Source organism: Apium graveolens, chromosome 3, assembly GCF_009905375.1.
Source record: "Apium graveolens cultivar Ventura chromosome 3, ASM990537v1, whole genome shotgun sequence".
NCBI lineage: Eukaryota > Viridiplantae > Streptophyta > Magnoliopsida > Apiales > Apiaceae > Apium > Apium graveolens.
Window position 1 is genome coordinate 134,945,812 of NC_133649.1, and position 16,573 is coordinate 134,962,384.

Genomic DNA, 16,573 nt, shown 5'->3' on the forward strand with positions numbered 1-16,573 from the left:
AACTTTTTGAATTTGATCATCCGTTAAAACTCTGTTGGATCATCCGTTAAAACTCTGTTGGATCATTCGTTGAGACTTTGTTGGATCATCCGTTGAGACTCTGGTTGATCATCCGTTGAAACTCTAGTTGATCATCCGTTGAAACCTTGTGGAACATTCGTTGAGAGTATCTTCGTGGCAGTTAACTCTATTTCACTTATACAATATTGTAAGGCATCTAATCTTTACAATTGGCCAACCTATCTTGCATATCAATCTAGTAGTCAACATGACTTAGAATATCTTACAACTTCTAGTTCTCTAAGGCATTACAATATGCAGAAATGTGCTACTAAAACTTATTTAAATATAAGCTACCCTCTCAACGGATGACCAATAAAATTATCCGGTGAGAGCTAAAAAAATTACTTGATTAAATCTACTAAGGTGTTTTTGAAGCATATCATCAGGTCTACAACATATTTCTAACAAAGACAAACATATACAATGCTACAAATTAAGATTCCAAATATGATGGATGGATGGCATACCTGTGTAAGCAAATTGTCACCACCATCGCGTAGAAACCAAGGCATTGAGCTCGGCTTGCTCAATTTCAATAAGACAAACTCAATTTGCAAAATGAAGGCACAAAATGATCTTGTAACCATGTGTTTGTGTTTTACTGTTATGCCTCTGTCCAAAACCAACGATGTTAAGTTTTAATAGTCGAGCCCCCATTTTGCAGCGATTTTGTTAGTCAGTCCACACATTCTGCAATTTCAGGAGTTTGAGCCACACAATCTAAATTTTTTGGATAATTCATATACACACATTACACACATTGTACTTTACTCATTAATCTTTAATAAATTTCTATAACACTCTTTACTATAACAAAAAATTTATTTATTATATAGATATTATAGATATCTATATTTATACTATCAAAAGCTAATTTATCATAATTCGACTAGTTAAAACAAAATCATATATACTATTTAACCTAATTAAAATTAAATTATCATATTGAACTAGGCTTAAATAATTAAAATTAAACTAAAAATAATTAGTTAAAACTTTGTTGGAGAAATTAGTCTCAGATTAAAACACAATAATGCATATTATTGATTCAGGATAAAATGAAGTTAATATCAGACTAAACATGATGAATATATTATTGATTTAAAACTAAAACTTAACTTTTAATTAAAATATAATCATTTTTTACAAAAATACGTAGAAATATTAATAAAATCATATTGTTAAATAAGTATTATTATCTTTCTCAAATATCCCTTATTAAACAAATCATGAACATATACATGTATTAATATATTAATTATAAAACTTATTATTTAAAAAATTTTAATTAACAAAATTAAGATTTCAATTCAATTTTTTTTTTAAAATTTATATAATTTTAATAAAAAATCCGTGTATCGCACGAGTTTTAAATTAGTAAAAATTAAAAAAATAAGTAAATAAAATCCCCCTGCCCACATGAAATTTAAAACAGTCTTTTGCCCAGGTAAAATTTAAAACAATCATGACCCTTAGATCTTTGATGATCCAACGGCCCACAAAAATGAGTAGTATTGAGTTTTATTTTTGAAAAAAGTAGTGTTGGAAGTTAAAAAAAGGTTTTTCTCAACGGGGCTATCAACAACCTCTCTTATATAATTTTCAAAGAAAACGAAAAACAAGACTTTTTCACTTGTGTATCCTTTTCCAACGCTATTTATTTCTTCTTCCCTCCTCTGTATCTATATATCCAATACATAGGGTGTTTTCAAAGACACCCTTGTAACCATGGATTCTTCTCATAAACCCCTTCAATCCAATGGTGTAATTTCCATTAAGAAAAAGAAAAACATCAAAAGGAAGAAAAACCCAGTTCTTGAATCCTCCAGTCAGGATTCAATTCAAGATTGGCATAAAGGTGGAGGCTTTAATGTTTCTAATAGGTATAAGAATCCTAAAAGAGGGCTGGGTGGTTCTACAAGTGCCAATCAAAACGATGTCGTTGGGGCTCTTGCTCTTCCTACTGGAATGGCCATTGCTGCTGTGCTTTCTCAGGTTTTTTACTCTACCTTTTTTTATTTGTTTATGTGTAATGCTTATAAAGTTTGTATCTTTTCTTATAATTGTTGTTGTTTTGGGTGTAAAGGTGTCTCCTTTTTTATTGTTAAGTTTAAAGTTTTCAACTTTTCATTGTTCTTAATTGCAATTATCTTGTGTGTGTGTGAGAGAGAGAGAGAGAGAGAGAGAGAGAGAGAGAGAGAGAGGTCCCTACTCAATTTTTAATTAATATAAATCACTTTCTTATGTTTTGAATGGAAGTGTGAATCTGTGCAGTTGGCTTATAATTTACAATGTTTTAAAAACCAATTAGGTTTAGGTATGTACATTGTAGATTTTTGTTGTTGTGCCATTGTAGCCTGTAGGACGTGTTTGATTGTAAACAATTAATGCTTTTGTATTTTATTAAGTTTGTATATAATGAAGTATGAGACGCAGAAAGCTATGAAGTTTTCATAATTTTGGTGCTGAAACAGAGTAGGAATGCTTTTAGATTCTGGGGCTTTCTGAGTTTCTATCTAGAAGTTTGAGTTGGAAGAAGTTACCAATGGAATTCATATAACATGATCTGGTTGGTCCGGGCCTCTAAGGTTTGACTTGCTTGCATCTGATCGAAATTGGTTGTGTAATTGATATAACTCTAAAGGACCATAGGAAACCTGATACAGAAATGTATATATTGGGTGCAGAGGAGTGACTTAAAAAAAATTAGGTATTGTTACTTGTGTGTTTACTTAGTTGGGGAAAGGTTCTGGATATGTGTATACTCATGTATTAATATAAGTATCTATTTTATATCAAGACACAGATTTTAGAGTCGGTGGATGGTCTAATCTTATGTCTTGGGATAAGTTCTATTCTATAGCATGACATTGATGCATAGTTAGAGTTTGGGGAGTTGTTACATTTTAGCCTTTCAGTACATTGTTTTAGACAAATGATACATGTTTTAAAAACATATGGTAATGTATCGTAGCCATCAATTAGACTTGAAATTTGTGTTGTTTTCTTGTGAGGTTCTTCCTGGGATAGATCTTCCGTACTATTTTCTGTTGGCGCTTTAGATTATATGGAAACTGGTTCCCTGTTTGTTGATATAGGATGGTCTTTTAAAAGGCCCAAAGATCTGGGTTTTATAATACACAGGCTTTGGAAATCAATTACCAAGAGTACTAGTCCATAATCTTGTTAATTAATCGTATAATACTGATAATTATCTTCGCGGATACGGATAGGAAACATTTATTTTTGGGTGATTTTATAGGAAAGTTTATTCCGTGTTAGGGATAAAGATTTGTAACTTAAGTAAATTATAATTACAATTATTGTTGTTATTTCAATTTTTTGTGTGCTTATTTTTCTCAGCGCAAGAAAATCCTGGGAAGTCTTTGCGTCTTCCCAAAACCGGGTCCCTGACACCCCGTCCCATTCCTCCGTGACCTGAAGATTAAGATGTGTCCTATTTGTGTAATGCAGCTATTTCTGTGCTATTATTTTAGCATATAGAATATGTTCAAGTATTCTATTAAACTTCTGTGTCGTGTGTTTTTGTATGATTGCACAGAAGGGTTGGATGAGTAGAGAACTATGTTTACATATAGATGCATGTTTATGGATGGCATTTCATTAAAAATCCAGTTCACATTACAAGGATTTTTTTTGTTTGCATGTTAATGTCTTTTTTAAAGGAACTTCTGCAATAATTTCTCTTAACACACCCTTGCATTGCTAATTGTATCAATGATTATGTAACTTTTTTTTTAGTTAATTAATAATCAGAAATTCTGTGGATGTTGATATCAGGTCTTGGAACAAAAAGATGCGGCTGAAGATAGGATGTCTGTTGATCATCTTTCTAAGGTAATGATTTATGCGGGTGCATCTTTTCAATGGACCTGCACATCTCATAACATGTGCCCTTGGTCAGTTTATCTCTTCTCGTGGCATATACCCAAGCAGCACCTATGTGATTGTTGTATATTTTTATGCACACATTTAATTCACATGTAAATGCTCAGAGATAAAGATGTTAGAGCTGAACTGGTAACATTCAGCTGTGGTCCTGCGGACTGGATTTGACATTGGTGAATAGAGAGGTGAAGCCCACCTTTAATGGCGGGTTAACAGCTTCTTTGTCCTTGTCTCTTTCTTTCATGTTGAATGTATGAATATTTGGGTTATTAACACACTGCTCTTTTAAGTTTGTCCAACTGGACTCTTAAACCCTCAAAAAAAATTATGTATCTATGTGCTTTTTAAGTTTGTCGTTTGTACGTATGACCTTTTTTCATATATTTTTTTCCCAATTTTCCCCTTACCGGATTGATGAATTCCGGTTGAATTTGGCCGGAAAACTAAGAAAATTTTCAGTTCTCATGTTTTACAGTCTCTTTGCAAAATCTTCAACGAGAATCGATCACTTTCTCAGCCGTTTCGAACACAATGAGTAGAAATTTAATCGGAATTTGTAAATCTGGCAAGGGTGTAATGAGTTTAAAATTTAAAAGAAGGGTCAGACTGTACCAAAGTACAAACATTAAGGATACAGAGGTAAAAAGGACAAACATAAAAGGTTACTTAAAAGGATTCATGTGTGTGAACGGACATACTTAAAGGGGAGATTTGTTAATTACTCTAAATGTTTATTGTATTAGGGTAATATCCAGAAGTACTAAGCTTATTATTTTTTTGCAGATCTTCACGTTAGCTGTCGGAGAGTCTTTATCCAATGTAAGTAAGATTAAGTATCGTCATTTATTTGATTAAATATCTGACTCTGAACATCTAATATTTTGTACAAATGTATCAAACTGTATCAGTGTCTGACAGGTTTTCTTTTCGGTTCTATTTGTGTGTGATAGGTTTTCGGGAACAAATATGATGGTTTTGTCCATAACTTTGAGAAGTCATTTCGGAGCACCTTGATGACACTTAGATTAGTCAATGAATCTTCTCAAAATGATAGAGGGGAGTCCTTTAGAGAATCAAAAACAGGGAAGTATTGTTCTGATCCAACTTCATGCAGATATCTGAACAGAGAGGAAAGTTCTGCATGTCATACTTGTGAAAAAAATTGTCGATCAGAAGCAGTTTTGAATACCATCTACAATCAGGAAGAAACAAATACATCTGAAGAGAACACTGTCAATAATCAGGAAGAACCGAATCCAACCGAAGAAAATGAAGCAAACATGCAGCCAAATGTAATGAGTCGGGCACTGAGCCTGCATGATGGACGTATAAACCAGCAGTTGTATATTTCAAATAACGTGCCTTCATATATGGATGGAACCATGCAGAACACCCTCGAAAGATCCATCATGGAGCAATCGCGTTCTAATGATCTCAAGACATTTGAGATTGGTCTTATCATGAAAAAGATGCAGCTGAAAGAAGCACAGATAGCTCTTAATTCTGATTCAAATTTTTTGGAAAGGTTTAAATTATCAATGGGTATATCAAAAGCGTCTTTTAAAGCTGAAAAGTTTGAAACTGAATTGAAAGATGCTAGACATGCTGAGCTGCTCAAAACGTGCATCGACTGTCTTGTTGCTGGTTTGCTAATTATGTTGGCAGCCCTTGCTTATGGAACTTATGTTTATTCTCACCAAAGGCTTATTGAAGCTACTGCATCATGTGATTCTGTTCAAGTAAGGTTCAATTATGTTTTTAGAGGAGTGCTATGTCTTTTGTTGATATATTTATTGTTATGATTCTCTTTTTTTTGTGCGCGTATATCGCTTGGAAATGGCTGCTGACAAAAAAATCTTTTATATAGGGATCAAAATCTTGGTGGATCCCAAAGCCAATGTCAACTATCAGTTCAGGACTCCATACTCTGAGGTGTCAGGTTCAAGTTGTATTCCGTATGTTGTTTGGTGTTTTGATGATTCTATCAGTCACCTACCTACTTCTGCAGCGTTCTGGAACGTCAAAGCAGGCAATGCCAGTTACTTTCATACTCCTGCTGTTAGGAGTTGGTTGTGGCTTTGCCGGAAAATTTTGCATTGATACATTGGGTGGCAGCGGGAATCATTGGCTATTTTATTGGGAGGTTCAATGCTTGTTGCATTTCTTGTCAAATATATGTACCCCAGCGTTGTTCATTATACTCAACGGGCCCATCTCGGTGACTGAACGATCAAGAAGCAGTAGAGTCTGTCCAATTTGGATCAGACGATCTCTGTTTTATTCTACTATACTTGTAGTTCTGCCTCTGTTGTGTGGTTTGATTCCGTTTGCTGGCCTTGGCGAATGGAGAGAGCACTTCTCTTCCCTGATATTGGATCGATATTAGATGGAAAAAGGTGAGGAGGTCATCTTTGTTTTGAGGTATCTGTTGTAAATTAGAATATGTAGTAACAGTCAATTAAAGGAGGTCGGTCTCTTATTCTGGGTATTTATTTTAGTGAGGTGCAGTATTATTTAAACCTGTATGCTTCCTATAATGTACACGGGGAGGGATTTATCATGTCTCCTGGCATGTAGATTGGTTTTATAACGAAACTTTGAAGGAGTATTTCAGATGGCAGTCACCGAGTTGACAAGTAATGTCAGGTACTCCCAAGGCTCTCTCGTCTTTTCCCCAGAGAGCAGATGATTGCAGTTTGTAGGTCTAGGCTGAAGCCTGAATGTGATGCAACTTGTGATGAGGAAAGTAGAAATTTTATTGCCTTGTAACAAGCTGATATTGGAAGCAGAAATTGTATTGTCTTGTGATGTAAATTACGCTTTTTTGTTTTCATTTTTAAACTCGTTGATTCAGTGTATATGAGCTAAAAGGAAGAGAAGGGAGTATTAATCAAATCTTCGAAATTACAAAATTGAAAAAACTTTTTCAAAAAATGTAATTGAACTTTTTTTTTTGGTTTCATCTCTTTCAAAGTAAATTTCAGAGGTTTGTGCTGGTAACATGTTCAAAATAAGCTGTTAAAAATTTATGATATGCATATAAAAGGTCAGTTTGTTTTTGTACGAAAATAACTACCTTGAGATTTTGCCCTTAAAATTAATATACTAATATTAGATGCACACAAAAAAATATAAAAAAAATGTTAGCAAATGATGTCATAATGTTACAATATGAAATAATTTAATTAATATTATTTGTTTGAATGTGGGAGGGTCCATTTTTATTTTACAAATAAAAGTGTTTCATCTAACAAAAAAAGTGTCAGCTAGAAAGGGATTTTTATTTAACAAATAAAAGTATGGCATTTTGTAACTGTTTTGATAAATAATTTTATACGCCTATTATTTTCCTAATTTTAATGCATGTAACTAAATTTTAAAAGTTAATTCATATATAATTACAATTTAATTCTAAGTGTGTCTGCTATAATTAATATATAATTTTAATTACAATTTCAAAATTAGTTAATTTTGTGAATAAATATTTTAAAAAGCAATCAAAAGATAAAATAATTGTTAAATTACATGTACACTAAACTAAGGGTCATTTGTTTTCTTTTTAATCTCTCTTGATCCTTCGTAATACGTATTTCTTAAAGTTTAACATTGTTTGTATTGTTTTTTCATGTATCTTAGCCATTAGTAAACTTCAAACAGGTGCTCCGTGATTAAGAAAACTGTGTTGGCTAATGTCATTATTTTTGTGACACGAGTGTTGTTACTTTAGTCCTTCAATGATTTTACTTAAATATATTTAAAGTATAATAAACGCAAGCTTTGCAATTTTATTTTTCTTAAAGGTAGCATTGCAAGTTTTGGCATGAAGTTTGGTTAGAATATTCAACATGTTATTTTGGTTCTATTCATATTTAAATATCAATTAATCAATTATTTATCCCATATAAAATTTTTAGAGTTATCCTGATAAAATTAAATAAAATTTTTAGAGTTATTTATGATGACTTGAATATAATGATAAGCATGAATTATAACTTTAGTTAAATAGTTCTCCGGTAATAAAATTCATTTTTAAGTAAAAAATATATAATTATTAGTGTTCACAAATTTTATGTACCAACAATATTATTTATTCAAAATTCAAAATTTAAAATTTTTAATAATTTCAAAATTTGAACGGTTTAAATTTATGATTCAAATTTAATAAATGACAACCCCAGTCCAATCTGGGCTATCTATTCTTTTTTTTCTTTAGAGCAGACCTATCTAGTCACCTAATCCAAAGCTTCTTTTAGTCTTGACTCTAGGGTTATTGTTTACATAAAGAACCGTGACCTGAAAGCTTTGAGTCCACATGCTTTTTGAATAATTCGGTAAGATTGCTCCTACCTGTTTATATCGCACAAAGCAAAATTTTTTTTTAATAAAATACTGAACTGGGATATTGATATGAACTTGGATATTGATATAAATGAAAAATACATCTTAAAAACATATTAAATATCGCATTAATTATATTTGGGCTTCTTGTCTAAAAGTCCAATACAAACCTGTCTGTTCCGAACTCATAGCAGATTTAAGACGACCCATGTAGACGAGGCCCACTAGCTGAGGTCGTTAGGGTCCACGAACACAATTTGTTCATGGACTAGGCCCAATACGGCTGGAAGAGCAGAGACATGTGTTCTAAACGGACTCAAACGGACTCCAAGTCCTACACAGAAGATTCTGGAACTCCTTCCTCAATAAGACTCCTAATCACCATCTAGGTTGGAGACTTGTCCACCAAGTCTCCCAATACAAGTCTAACCCATAGACTCAACTCTATATAAAGGGCTCTACCCCTCAACCTAGAACTACATTTTTGGCTTGATTCTCTACAACACAGAGATACGTAGGCATCTTGCAAGGACCGATAGTCCCGAACGCAAGAGCAGCCCTTAAAGCTCGAAACTCACCAACCCTAACATTAAATACTAAAGTACTCAGGATTTTATTCCACAATATTTGGCACCGTCTGTGGGAAACTTACAGCAACTATGGTGAACACACGGAGTAGAAACACTAGTGGGACAGACACTCATGTCCCATCGCGAACAATCGCATCAATGGTGGACATACCACCACACTCAACTTATGCATCTACCCAAGAAGGAACCCTAGTAGGGGCAACTGAGGCTCAGCCACAAGGGACGAATCCCCCGACTCCTCAAGGGACGAATCCCCAACTTCAGCAGCTGCATGCACCTGTGAACTCTCAACCCCTTGGGTATGAGTACTCGACAATTGTGACTACTAACCCCCCTTACGGGATGCCTCTATACCCCGAAGTTGGAGGGAGTGGACACTCTGGTAGGAGTGAAGCACAAGGGTAGACGCCCCAATACATACGTGGCTTGACTCCTATTCCGGAGGATCAAGAATTCATAGGGCCTTCTACTGAAAGAGACTCCGAGTCATCGGATGATGATGTTACTCCAAGAAGGAGGCGTGCTGGCAAGGAGCCGATGGCTGACACTGAACAACGCTCCAGGAGCACTCAAGGGATGAATCCCCAAGATGTTCAGGAGAGGATCAGGGCTCATGACGAAGAGATCCAAATGCTGAAGCGAGACCTGGAGACACATCTGGCCCCAAGACCCCCACTCACTCCAAGACCGAGAAATCCTCCTCCAATCATAGACCTGGATGGTCCAATACCAATAAGGGCAGTTGCCCCAAGGGCTGATCCAAGTGATCTTATGCCCCTAGGAGATCCTGATGATCCAAACCCCCCATTCACTGATGAGATAATGAATGCTCGCATCTCAAGGAAGTTCAAGATGCCCACGATCAAAGCATACGATGATACTGGCGACCCCGCTAATCATGTTAGGACGTTCTCTAACTCCCTGTTGTTACAGCCCGTGAACGACGCTATTAAGTGTCGGGCCTTCCTTCAAACCCTATCGGACATAGCTCAAAGGTGGTACAACCATCTGCCCCCAAACTCTATTGGATCCTTTAATGACTTGAGTCAAGCTTTTATTAAGCAGTTCATAAGTGGCAGAGTGCACGAGAAGAGCTCAACATCTCTCATGGGTATAGTCCAAGGAGCAAATGAGTCCCTGAGAGAGTATCTGAATCGATTTACGAAAGAGGCTTTAAAGGTCCCTGATCTTGATGATAAGGTAGCTATGATAGCTTTACAGTAAGGGACTAGAGACGAGTTCTTTAAGATATCCCTGGCTAAGCGCCCTCCCGAAAGTATGCTGCAGCTCCAGGATAGAGCCGGAAAGTATATCAAGGTGGAGGAGAGTATGAAGAAGACAGTTGTGAACAATGAACCTACTGGAAACAAGAAAAGGAAGACGGATCTGGAGTACGATGCTAAGGACAAGTATCCACGAATTGCTAAAATCTCTGACTCCTCCTCTTCTAAGAAGAATCAGCAGCCAAGGTTTGCTGATTATGCAAGGTTGAATGCCCCAAGGAGCCAAATCCTTATGCAAATTGAAAAGGATAAGGACTTCAAATGGCTGAAGCCACTAAGGGGAGACCCCGAGAAAAGAGACAAGAGTCGGTACTGCAGATTTCACAAAGATGTTGGTCATGAAACTGACGATTGTAGACAACTCAAGGATGAAATTGAGTATCTGATCCGAAGGGGAAAGTTTGGACGTTTCACCAAGGGTGAAGAGCCCGGAAGCAAGAAGAGAGATAATGATCGAAGAGATGATGATCGAAGAGGTAACGACAAAGATTGCAACCCACAGCCCCAATGGCCGATAATCAATATGATCTCAGGAGGACCTACAACAGCTGGTACTACAAGAAACTCCCGAAAAGCTTATGCAAGAGAAGTGATGAGTATAGTTGGAGAGCCATATAAGCGTTTTAAGTCAGAGATGACACTTGAATTTGGTGACCCAGGCCTTGAAGGTTTGAAATTTCCTCAGGAAGGTCCTCTGGTTATCACTCCGATAATTGGAAATTGTCATGTTATGAGGGTCCTAGTAGACAATAGAGCTTCTGTGGACATTCTGTTTCATGACACATTCATAAGGATGGGCTACAATGATTCTCAGCTAACTCCGTCCGACGCGCCCATCTACGGGTTTAACCATGTGGAATGCAAAGTCGAAGGAGCAATACAACTTCCCGTAACCATCGGAGAAGAGCCCAGGGAGGCCACGCAGATGTTGAACTTTCAGGTTATCAAGACAGCCTCTACTTACAATGCTATCATGGGTAAAACAAGGATCCATGCTTTTAAGGCTGTGCCCTTAACCTACCACATGGTACTGAAGTTCTCAACTAGAAATGGTGTTGGAGAAGCGAGAGGAGATCATAAAATGGCCCGCAGTTGCTATGTTGCAGCACTTAGGCCCGATGGAAAAGGGGGGCAGGTCCTCCCATAGAAGACATGGATGTCCGAGAAAATGATGAACTGCGAGGGAAGCCAGCCGAGGACTTGGTCCCAATTCCCTTAGACCCCTTAGACCCGGAGAAGGTCACGTACATTGGGGCATCTCTGGAAAAGCCCTTGAAGGGCCGCATGACAACTTTCCAAGAAAACAATGATATATTTTCTTGGACAACAAATGATATTCCTGGGATTGACCCAAACCTTATAACTCATAAGTTGAACGTTGATCCAACTCGGAAGGCTGTAAAGCAAAAGAAGAGAACTTACGCCCCTGATAGGCTGGAAGCCATTAAGCAGGAGGTTGAGAAGCTTTTAGAAGCTGGATTTATTGAGGAAGTGCAATTCCCTGAATGGTTGGCCAACCCCGTAATGGTTAAGAAGGCCAATGGAAAGTGGAGGATGTGCATTGACTTCACTGACTTGAATGATGCTTGTCCCAAGGACTTTTACCCCCCTACCAAGGTTTGATACCCTGATCGATGCCACTGCTGGACACGAGATGCTAAGCTTCATGGATGGCTTCTGTGGTTACAATCAGATTAGAATGCATAAGGATGACACCCCCAAGGTATCTTTCATAATTGTCTTTGGTGTATTCTGTAATCTTGTTATGGCTTTTGGACTTAAGAATGCAGGTGCTACTTACCAAAGACTGGTAAACAAGATATTTGCCCATCTAATTGGGAAGACCATGGAGGTCTATTTTGATGACATGTTAGTCAAAAGCCTAAGCAAGGCCGATCATATTAGTCACCTCATAGAGGTATTTGAAGTGTTGAGCCACCACAAGATGATGCTAAACCCAGCCAAGTGTGCTTTTGGCGTTGGGTCTGGAAAATTTTTGGGTCATATGGTCTCTAAGAGGGGAATAGAGGCCAACTCCGATAAGATCAAAGCCATCCTAGACATGGAGCCACCACGCTCCATTAAGGACGTTCAGAAGCTGACGGGAAGAATCGCAGCTCTATGGAGGTTCATCTCCAAGTTAGGAGACAAATGCATGCCCTTTTTCAAAACCCTTAAGAAGGTGAAGGACTTTGAATGGACAGCTGAGAGCCAAGAGGTCTTTTAACAGCTAAGAAGTACATGACTGAAGCCCCGTTGTTGGCTAAACCAAGTCCGGAGGACACTCTTTATTTGTACCTCGCGGTATCTGAACAAGCCGTGAGTGCAGTCCTCGTGAAGGAAGAGCAGAAGCTCCAGAAGCCTGTATACTATGTAAGCAAGGTGCTCCATGGAGCAGAATTGAATTACTCCACAACGGAAAAGTTCACACTTGCTCTCATCACAGCCTCGAGGAAGTTGAGACCATACTTCCAGGCTCATAAGATCGAAGTCCTGACAGACCAACCTTTGAGGAACATCCTTCATAGCCCGAAGGCTAGTGGAAGGCTCATCAAGTGGGCGATTGAGTTAGGAGAATTTGATATCAAATACAAGCCTCGAACGGCCATCAAGGCTCAGGCCATAGCAGACTTCGTGGTCAAATGTACTGTTAACGACCAAGAAGTCGGGGGGCAAGAGATAGTAACCCCAGAAGGAGGAGAGAAGGAGAAGGATGAAGAAACAACCTCAAAAGAGTATTGGGTTCTCCATTTTGACGGAGCGTCCAAAATAAAATCTAGTGGTGCATGCCTAGTCTTGCAAAGCCCTAATGGGTTTATGATTGAATATGCTTTGAAGTTGGACTTCCCGAATACGAACAACGAAGCAGAATATAAAGTATTGATAGCTGGCTTAGGCTTGGCTAGAGCCGCGAGGGCCAAAAACCTGAAGGTCTGCGGAGACTCAAGACTTGTAGTTGCTCAAGTTAATGGGGAGTTTGAGGCTAAGGATAATACTATGGCCAAGTACCTGAGAGTCGTAAAGGGAATACTGACTCAGTTCAATGAATGGTACGCAAAACATGTTACGAGAGAGGAGAACACTACGACGGATGCCTCGTCTCAGTTCGCCTCATCTGAAATCGAGAACTATCCAAGAAGTATTTACTTCCAGGTCTTGAAGACCCCTACTATTCATGTCATAAATCTGATAGCACCGGTTGGTGTGGCAAGCTGTTGGATAGACCCGATCAAGACCCACTTAGAAACTGGGTGGCTCCTCGACGATGCCCAGGAGGCACGCAAGCTATCGGTTAGAGCGTTAAGATACTCGTTGATTGAAGGCCTTCTTTATAAAAGGTCATTTGTTATTCCGTACTTGAAGTGCTTAAGACCTCTTGAAGCAGATGAGGCACTTAAAGAAGCCCATGAAGGGATTTGTGAACAACACTTGGGGGGCAGGGCCCTCGCTCACAAGCTGTTGGATAGACCCGATCAAGACCCACTTAGAAACTGGGTGGCTCCTCGACGATGCCCAGGAGGCACGCAAGCTATCGGTTAGAGCGTTAAGATACTCGTTGATTGAAGGCCTTCTTTATAAAAGGTCATTTGTTATTCCGTACTTGAAGTGCTGAAGACCTCTTGAAGCAGATGAGGCACTTAAAGAAGCCCATGAAGGGATTTGTGGACAACACTTGGGGGGCAGGGCCCTCGCTCACAAGATAACTCGGTTAGGGTTCTACTGACCAACTAAGTTAGCCGATGCAAAGGCTTATGTGAAGAGATGCGACAGATGCCAGAGGCATGCTCCGATAGTATGACAGCCCCCAGAGAGGCTTACATCAATCAGCACATCCATCCCTTTTGCAATGTGGGGGATGGACATACTTGGACCATTTCCTATGGCATTGGGACAGAGGAAGTTCATTGTGGTAGCCATAGACTACTTTACAAAGTGGATTGAGGCTAAGTCACTATCCAAGATAACCACCAAGCAAATTACCCAATTCTTCTGGGAGAATATGATATGCCGATATGGAATCCCACGCATCCTTGTCACGGATAATGGGAAAAATTTTTATAATGCAGAGTTCAGAGAGTACTGCGATGATAACAGCATAGAACTTTGCTTCACCTCCATTGCACATCCTCAGGAAAATGGGCAAGCGGAAGTTGCTAACAGTATCATCCTTGATGGACTTAAGAAGAGGGTTGAACGCTCGAGAAACACTTGGATGGATGAGCTGCTGCCTATACTATGTGCATATCGAACCACCTGTAAAGTGACAACTGAAGCGACCCCATTCATGCTGGCGTACGGAGCCGAGGCAGTGGTGCCCCTTGAAATCACTCATGGATTCCCTAGGATCGAAGCTTACAAGCCAGAGACAAACAAAGAAGGCATGAGGCTCGCTCTCAATCTCATTGGCGAGGTCAGGGATGAACCCAACGCCCGCTATGTAGAGCATCAACGAAGAGCCCCCCTCTATTACAATAGATGGGTTAAAGAAAGGTTCTTTCAATAGGGAGATTTGGTTCTGAGGAAGATTAAGGCATCAGGAGTAGGGGAGAGATGAAAGCTAGCCCCCAACTGGGAAAGACCTTATAAGGTCAGGAAGACACTAGGATGAGGATCCTACAAGTTAGAGACCCTGAATTGTGATGAAGTGCCTCACACTTGGCATGCTTTGAACTTGAAGGTTTATTATGTTTAGGACATTCACTATATGTTCCCAGTTTTTAGTATTAGTTTTATAAATAAGGTCGACGAAACCATCTTATGTAAGGGTTGAACCCATTTCTTAGAGATATTATCTATTTATGCAAGTTTATTTTTATCATCTTGTCTACCAATTTATTTAAGTACGGGCATCTAAAGAATGCAAGTCCTGAAGGACCAAATGCCAAAAATAAAAGATAAGTATGAAATGAAATTAAACATAGTGCATAGATAAAAGATCCCGAAGGATCATAAGTTAAAGTCCCGAAGGACCAATAGGTTACAGACCAATAAGGTTCAAATTAATAAGTTCTGAAAATAAAAGCCACATACGGAAATCAAGGCCATGCGAGGCCACATCATTCACTCATCAGAAGAGTCTTCCCCCTCGCCATCCGAGCCTTCCTCAGAAGAACCACTGCTCCATGGAATCAGCTCCCTCATCTTCCCTCGAAGGGCTGCCCTGGACTTGGGGCTACCCGAAGGGGCTTTGCCCTTAGAGCTGGAACCGGAACCCGAGTCACTAGAGCTCGACTGGGGCCTCATGCGAGGAGTCAAGGGCACATATTCGGAAGGATGCTCAGATAGGTCCATAACAGGCAGCTGCCAGGGGCAAGATAGAAGGCTTGGATCAACCACATCCGGCCATATGCCTTGAGCGTCTTTGACTCCCCTATTCCAACCTATTGCCAGGTTAACGGGGCGCATCTCATCATCATGCTCATCCATCATTGTGGTGAACCTAGCGGATCTATGATAAGCAGCCTCGAGGTCCTTCCATTCCTTCTTACTGTTCTCCTATGAGTTATCATATTTCTTCTCCATGATGGCGAGCTTGCCCTCCACCTCATGAGCCCTAGACTCCCACTCCCCCGAGGAGATAGTCATCTACTTCATGGAAGTCTGCAATGCATTATAGTTGCTTCTCATTTTGATAGCTTGAGTAGAGGACGCCACGAAATAAGCATTGGCCTGACAAAGAAAATATGAGTTTGAGTATAAAGGGCCGAGCCCCCAAGGAGTGATTCCTATAATATTTTCCAAGTTCTAAGAAAAAGAAAACTTAAGCAAAAATTTTCATAAGTAGAAACATACCTGATAGAGGGCATGAGCTCCCAGCATCTCAGCCTCGATGAGTTTCTCACCAGAGGAGACGAATAAGAGGTCGGGAGGAGTAATGCAGTTTTTTGACCACTCGAGAGCAAGAGCCGGGTTGCCAAAAATGGAGACGTTGGAAGAAATACCCCATTCGGGCTCGAAAGGGGTCCTGGAACTCCCGTCAAAATCCTTGGTCCTCTTAAGGCCAGATCCTGATGCCTCGAGGAAGGCAGGGACCTTAGAAATATGGTTGGCCTTCTTGATGGTATCTCTGGCCATCCTGCCCGTAATAACATCGCTCGACTTGGCTTTGGCGTCAAGAGCCTTAGCAACTAAAATAAGAAGAAAAGAAACATATGTAAGAATAAACTTGTACATAGTAAGGGAAAATAAGGATAAATACCCTCTATAGAGAGGCAGCTAAGGCCAACCTCGATAAGCTTGACTTCCGTCACGAACTCCCAATAAGGGGTCCTCCCGTTATCGTCAATAAGAAGATCTCGGGCAAGCTCAACATCAGAAAGGTTGAGAATAAAGTGGGAACTATCAACTGGGCTACTAGAGTCACGTCTGAAGTATACCCCCAATCTTCAT

The 16,573-nt window shown here is 39.0% G+C and overlaps 3 protein-coding genes across 3 annotated transcripts; all 3 read left to right on the forward strand.

Moving 5' to 3' along the window:
* The first annotated feature begins 1,674 nt into the window (after nucleotides 1-1,674).
* Nucleotides 1,675-6,867, forward strand: LOC141712780 (protein CPR-5). Its single transcript, XM_074515851.1, has 5 exons — nucleotides 1,675-2,058; nucleotides 3,865-3,921; nucleotides 4,756-4,791; nucleotides 4,923-5,711; nucleotides 5,840-6,867. The coding sequence occupies exons 1-5, from the start codon at nucleotides 1,792-1,794 to the stop codon at nucleotides 6,356-6,358; spliced, it is 1,668 nt and encodes a 555-aa protein (XP_074371952.1). The 5' UTR covers nucleotides 1,675-1,791; the 3' UTR covers nucleotides 6,359-6,867.
* Nucleotides 6,868-9,752: 2,885 nt separating this feature from the next.
* On the forward strand, nucleotides 9,753-11,330 carry LOC141714596 (uncharacterized). Its single transcript, XM_074518108.1, has 3 exons — nucleotides 9,753-10,100; nucleotides 10,188-10,369; nucleotides 10,541-11,330. Exons 1-3 carry the CDS (start codon nucleotides 9,753-9,755, stop codon nucleotides 11,328-11,330), a joined length of 1,320 nt encoding a protein of 439 aa, XP_074374209.1.
* Nucleotides 11,331-12,424: 1,094 nt separating this feature from the next.
* LOC141714597 (uncharacterized) lies at nucleotides 12,425-13,723 on the forward strand. The gene is made up of 2 exons (XM_074518109.1): nucleotides 12,425-12,820; nucleotides 13,022-13,723. Exons 1-2 carry the CDS (start codon nucleotides 12,425-12,427, stop codon nucleotides 13,721-13,723), a joined length of 1,098 nt encoding a protein of 365 aa, XP_074374210.1.
* The last annotated feature ends 2,850 nt before the right edge of the window (nucleotides 13,724-16,573 follow it).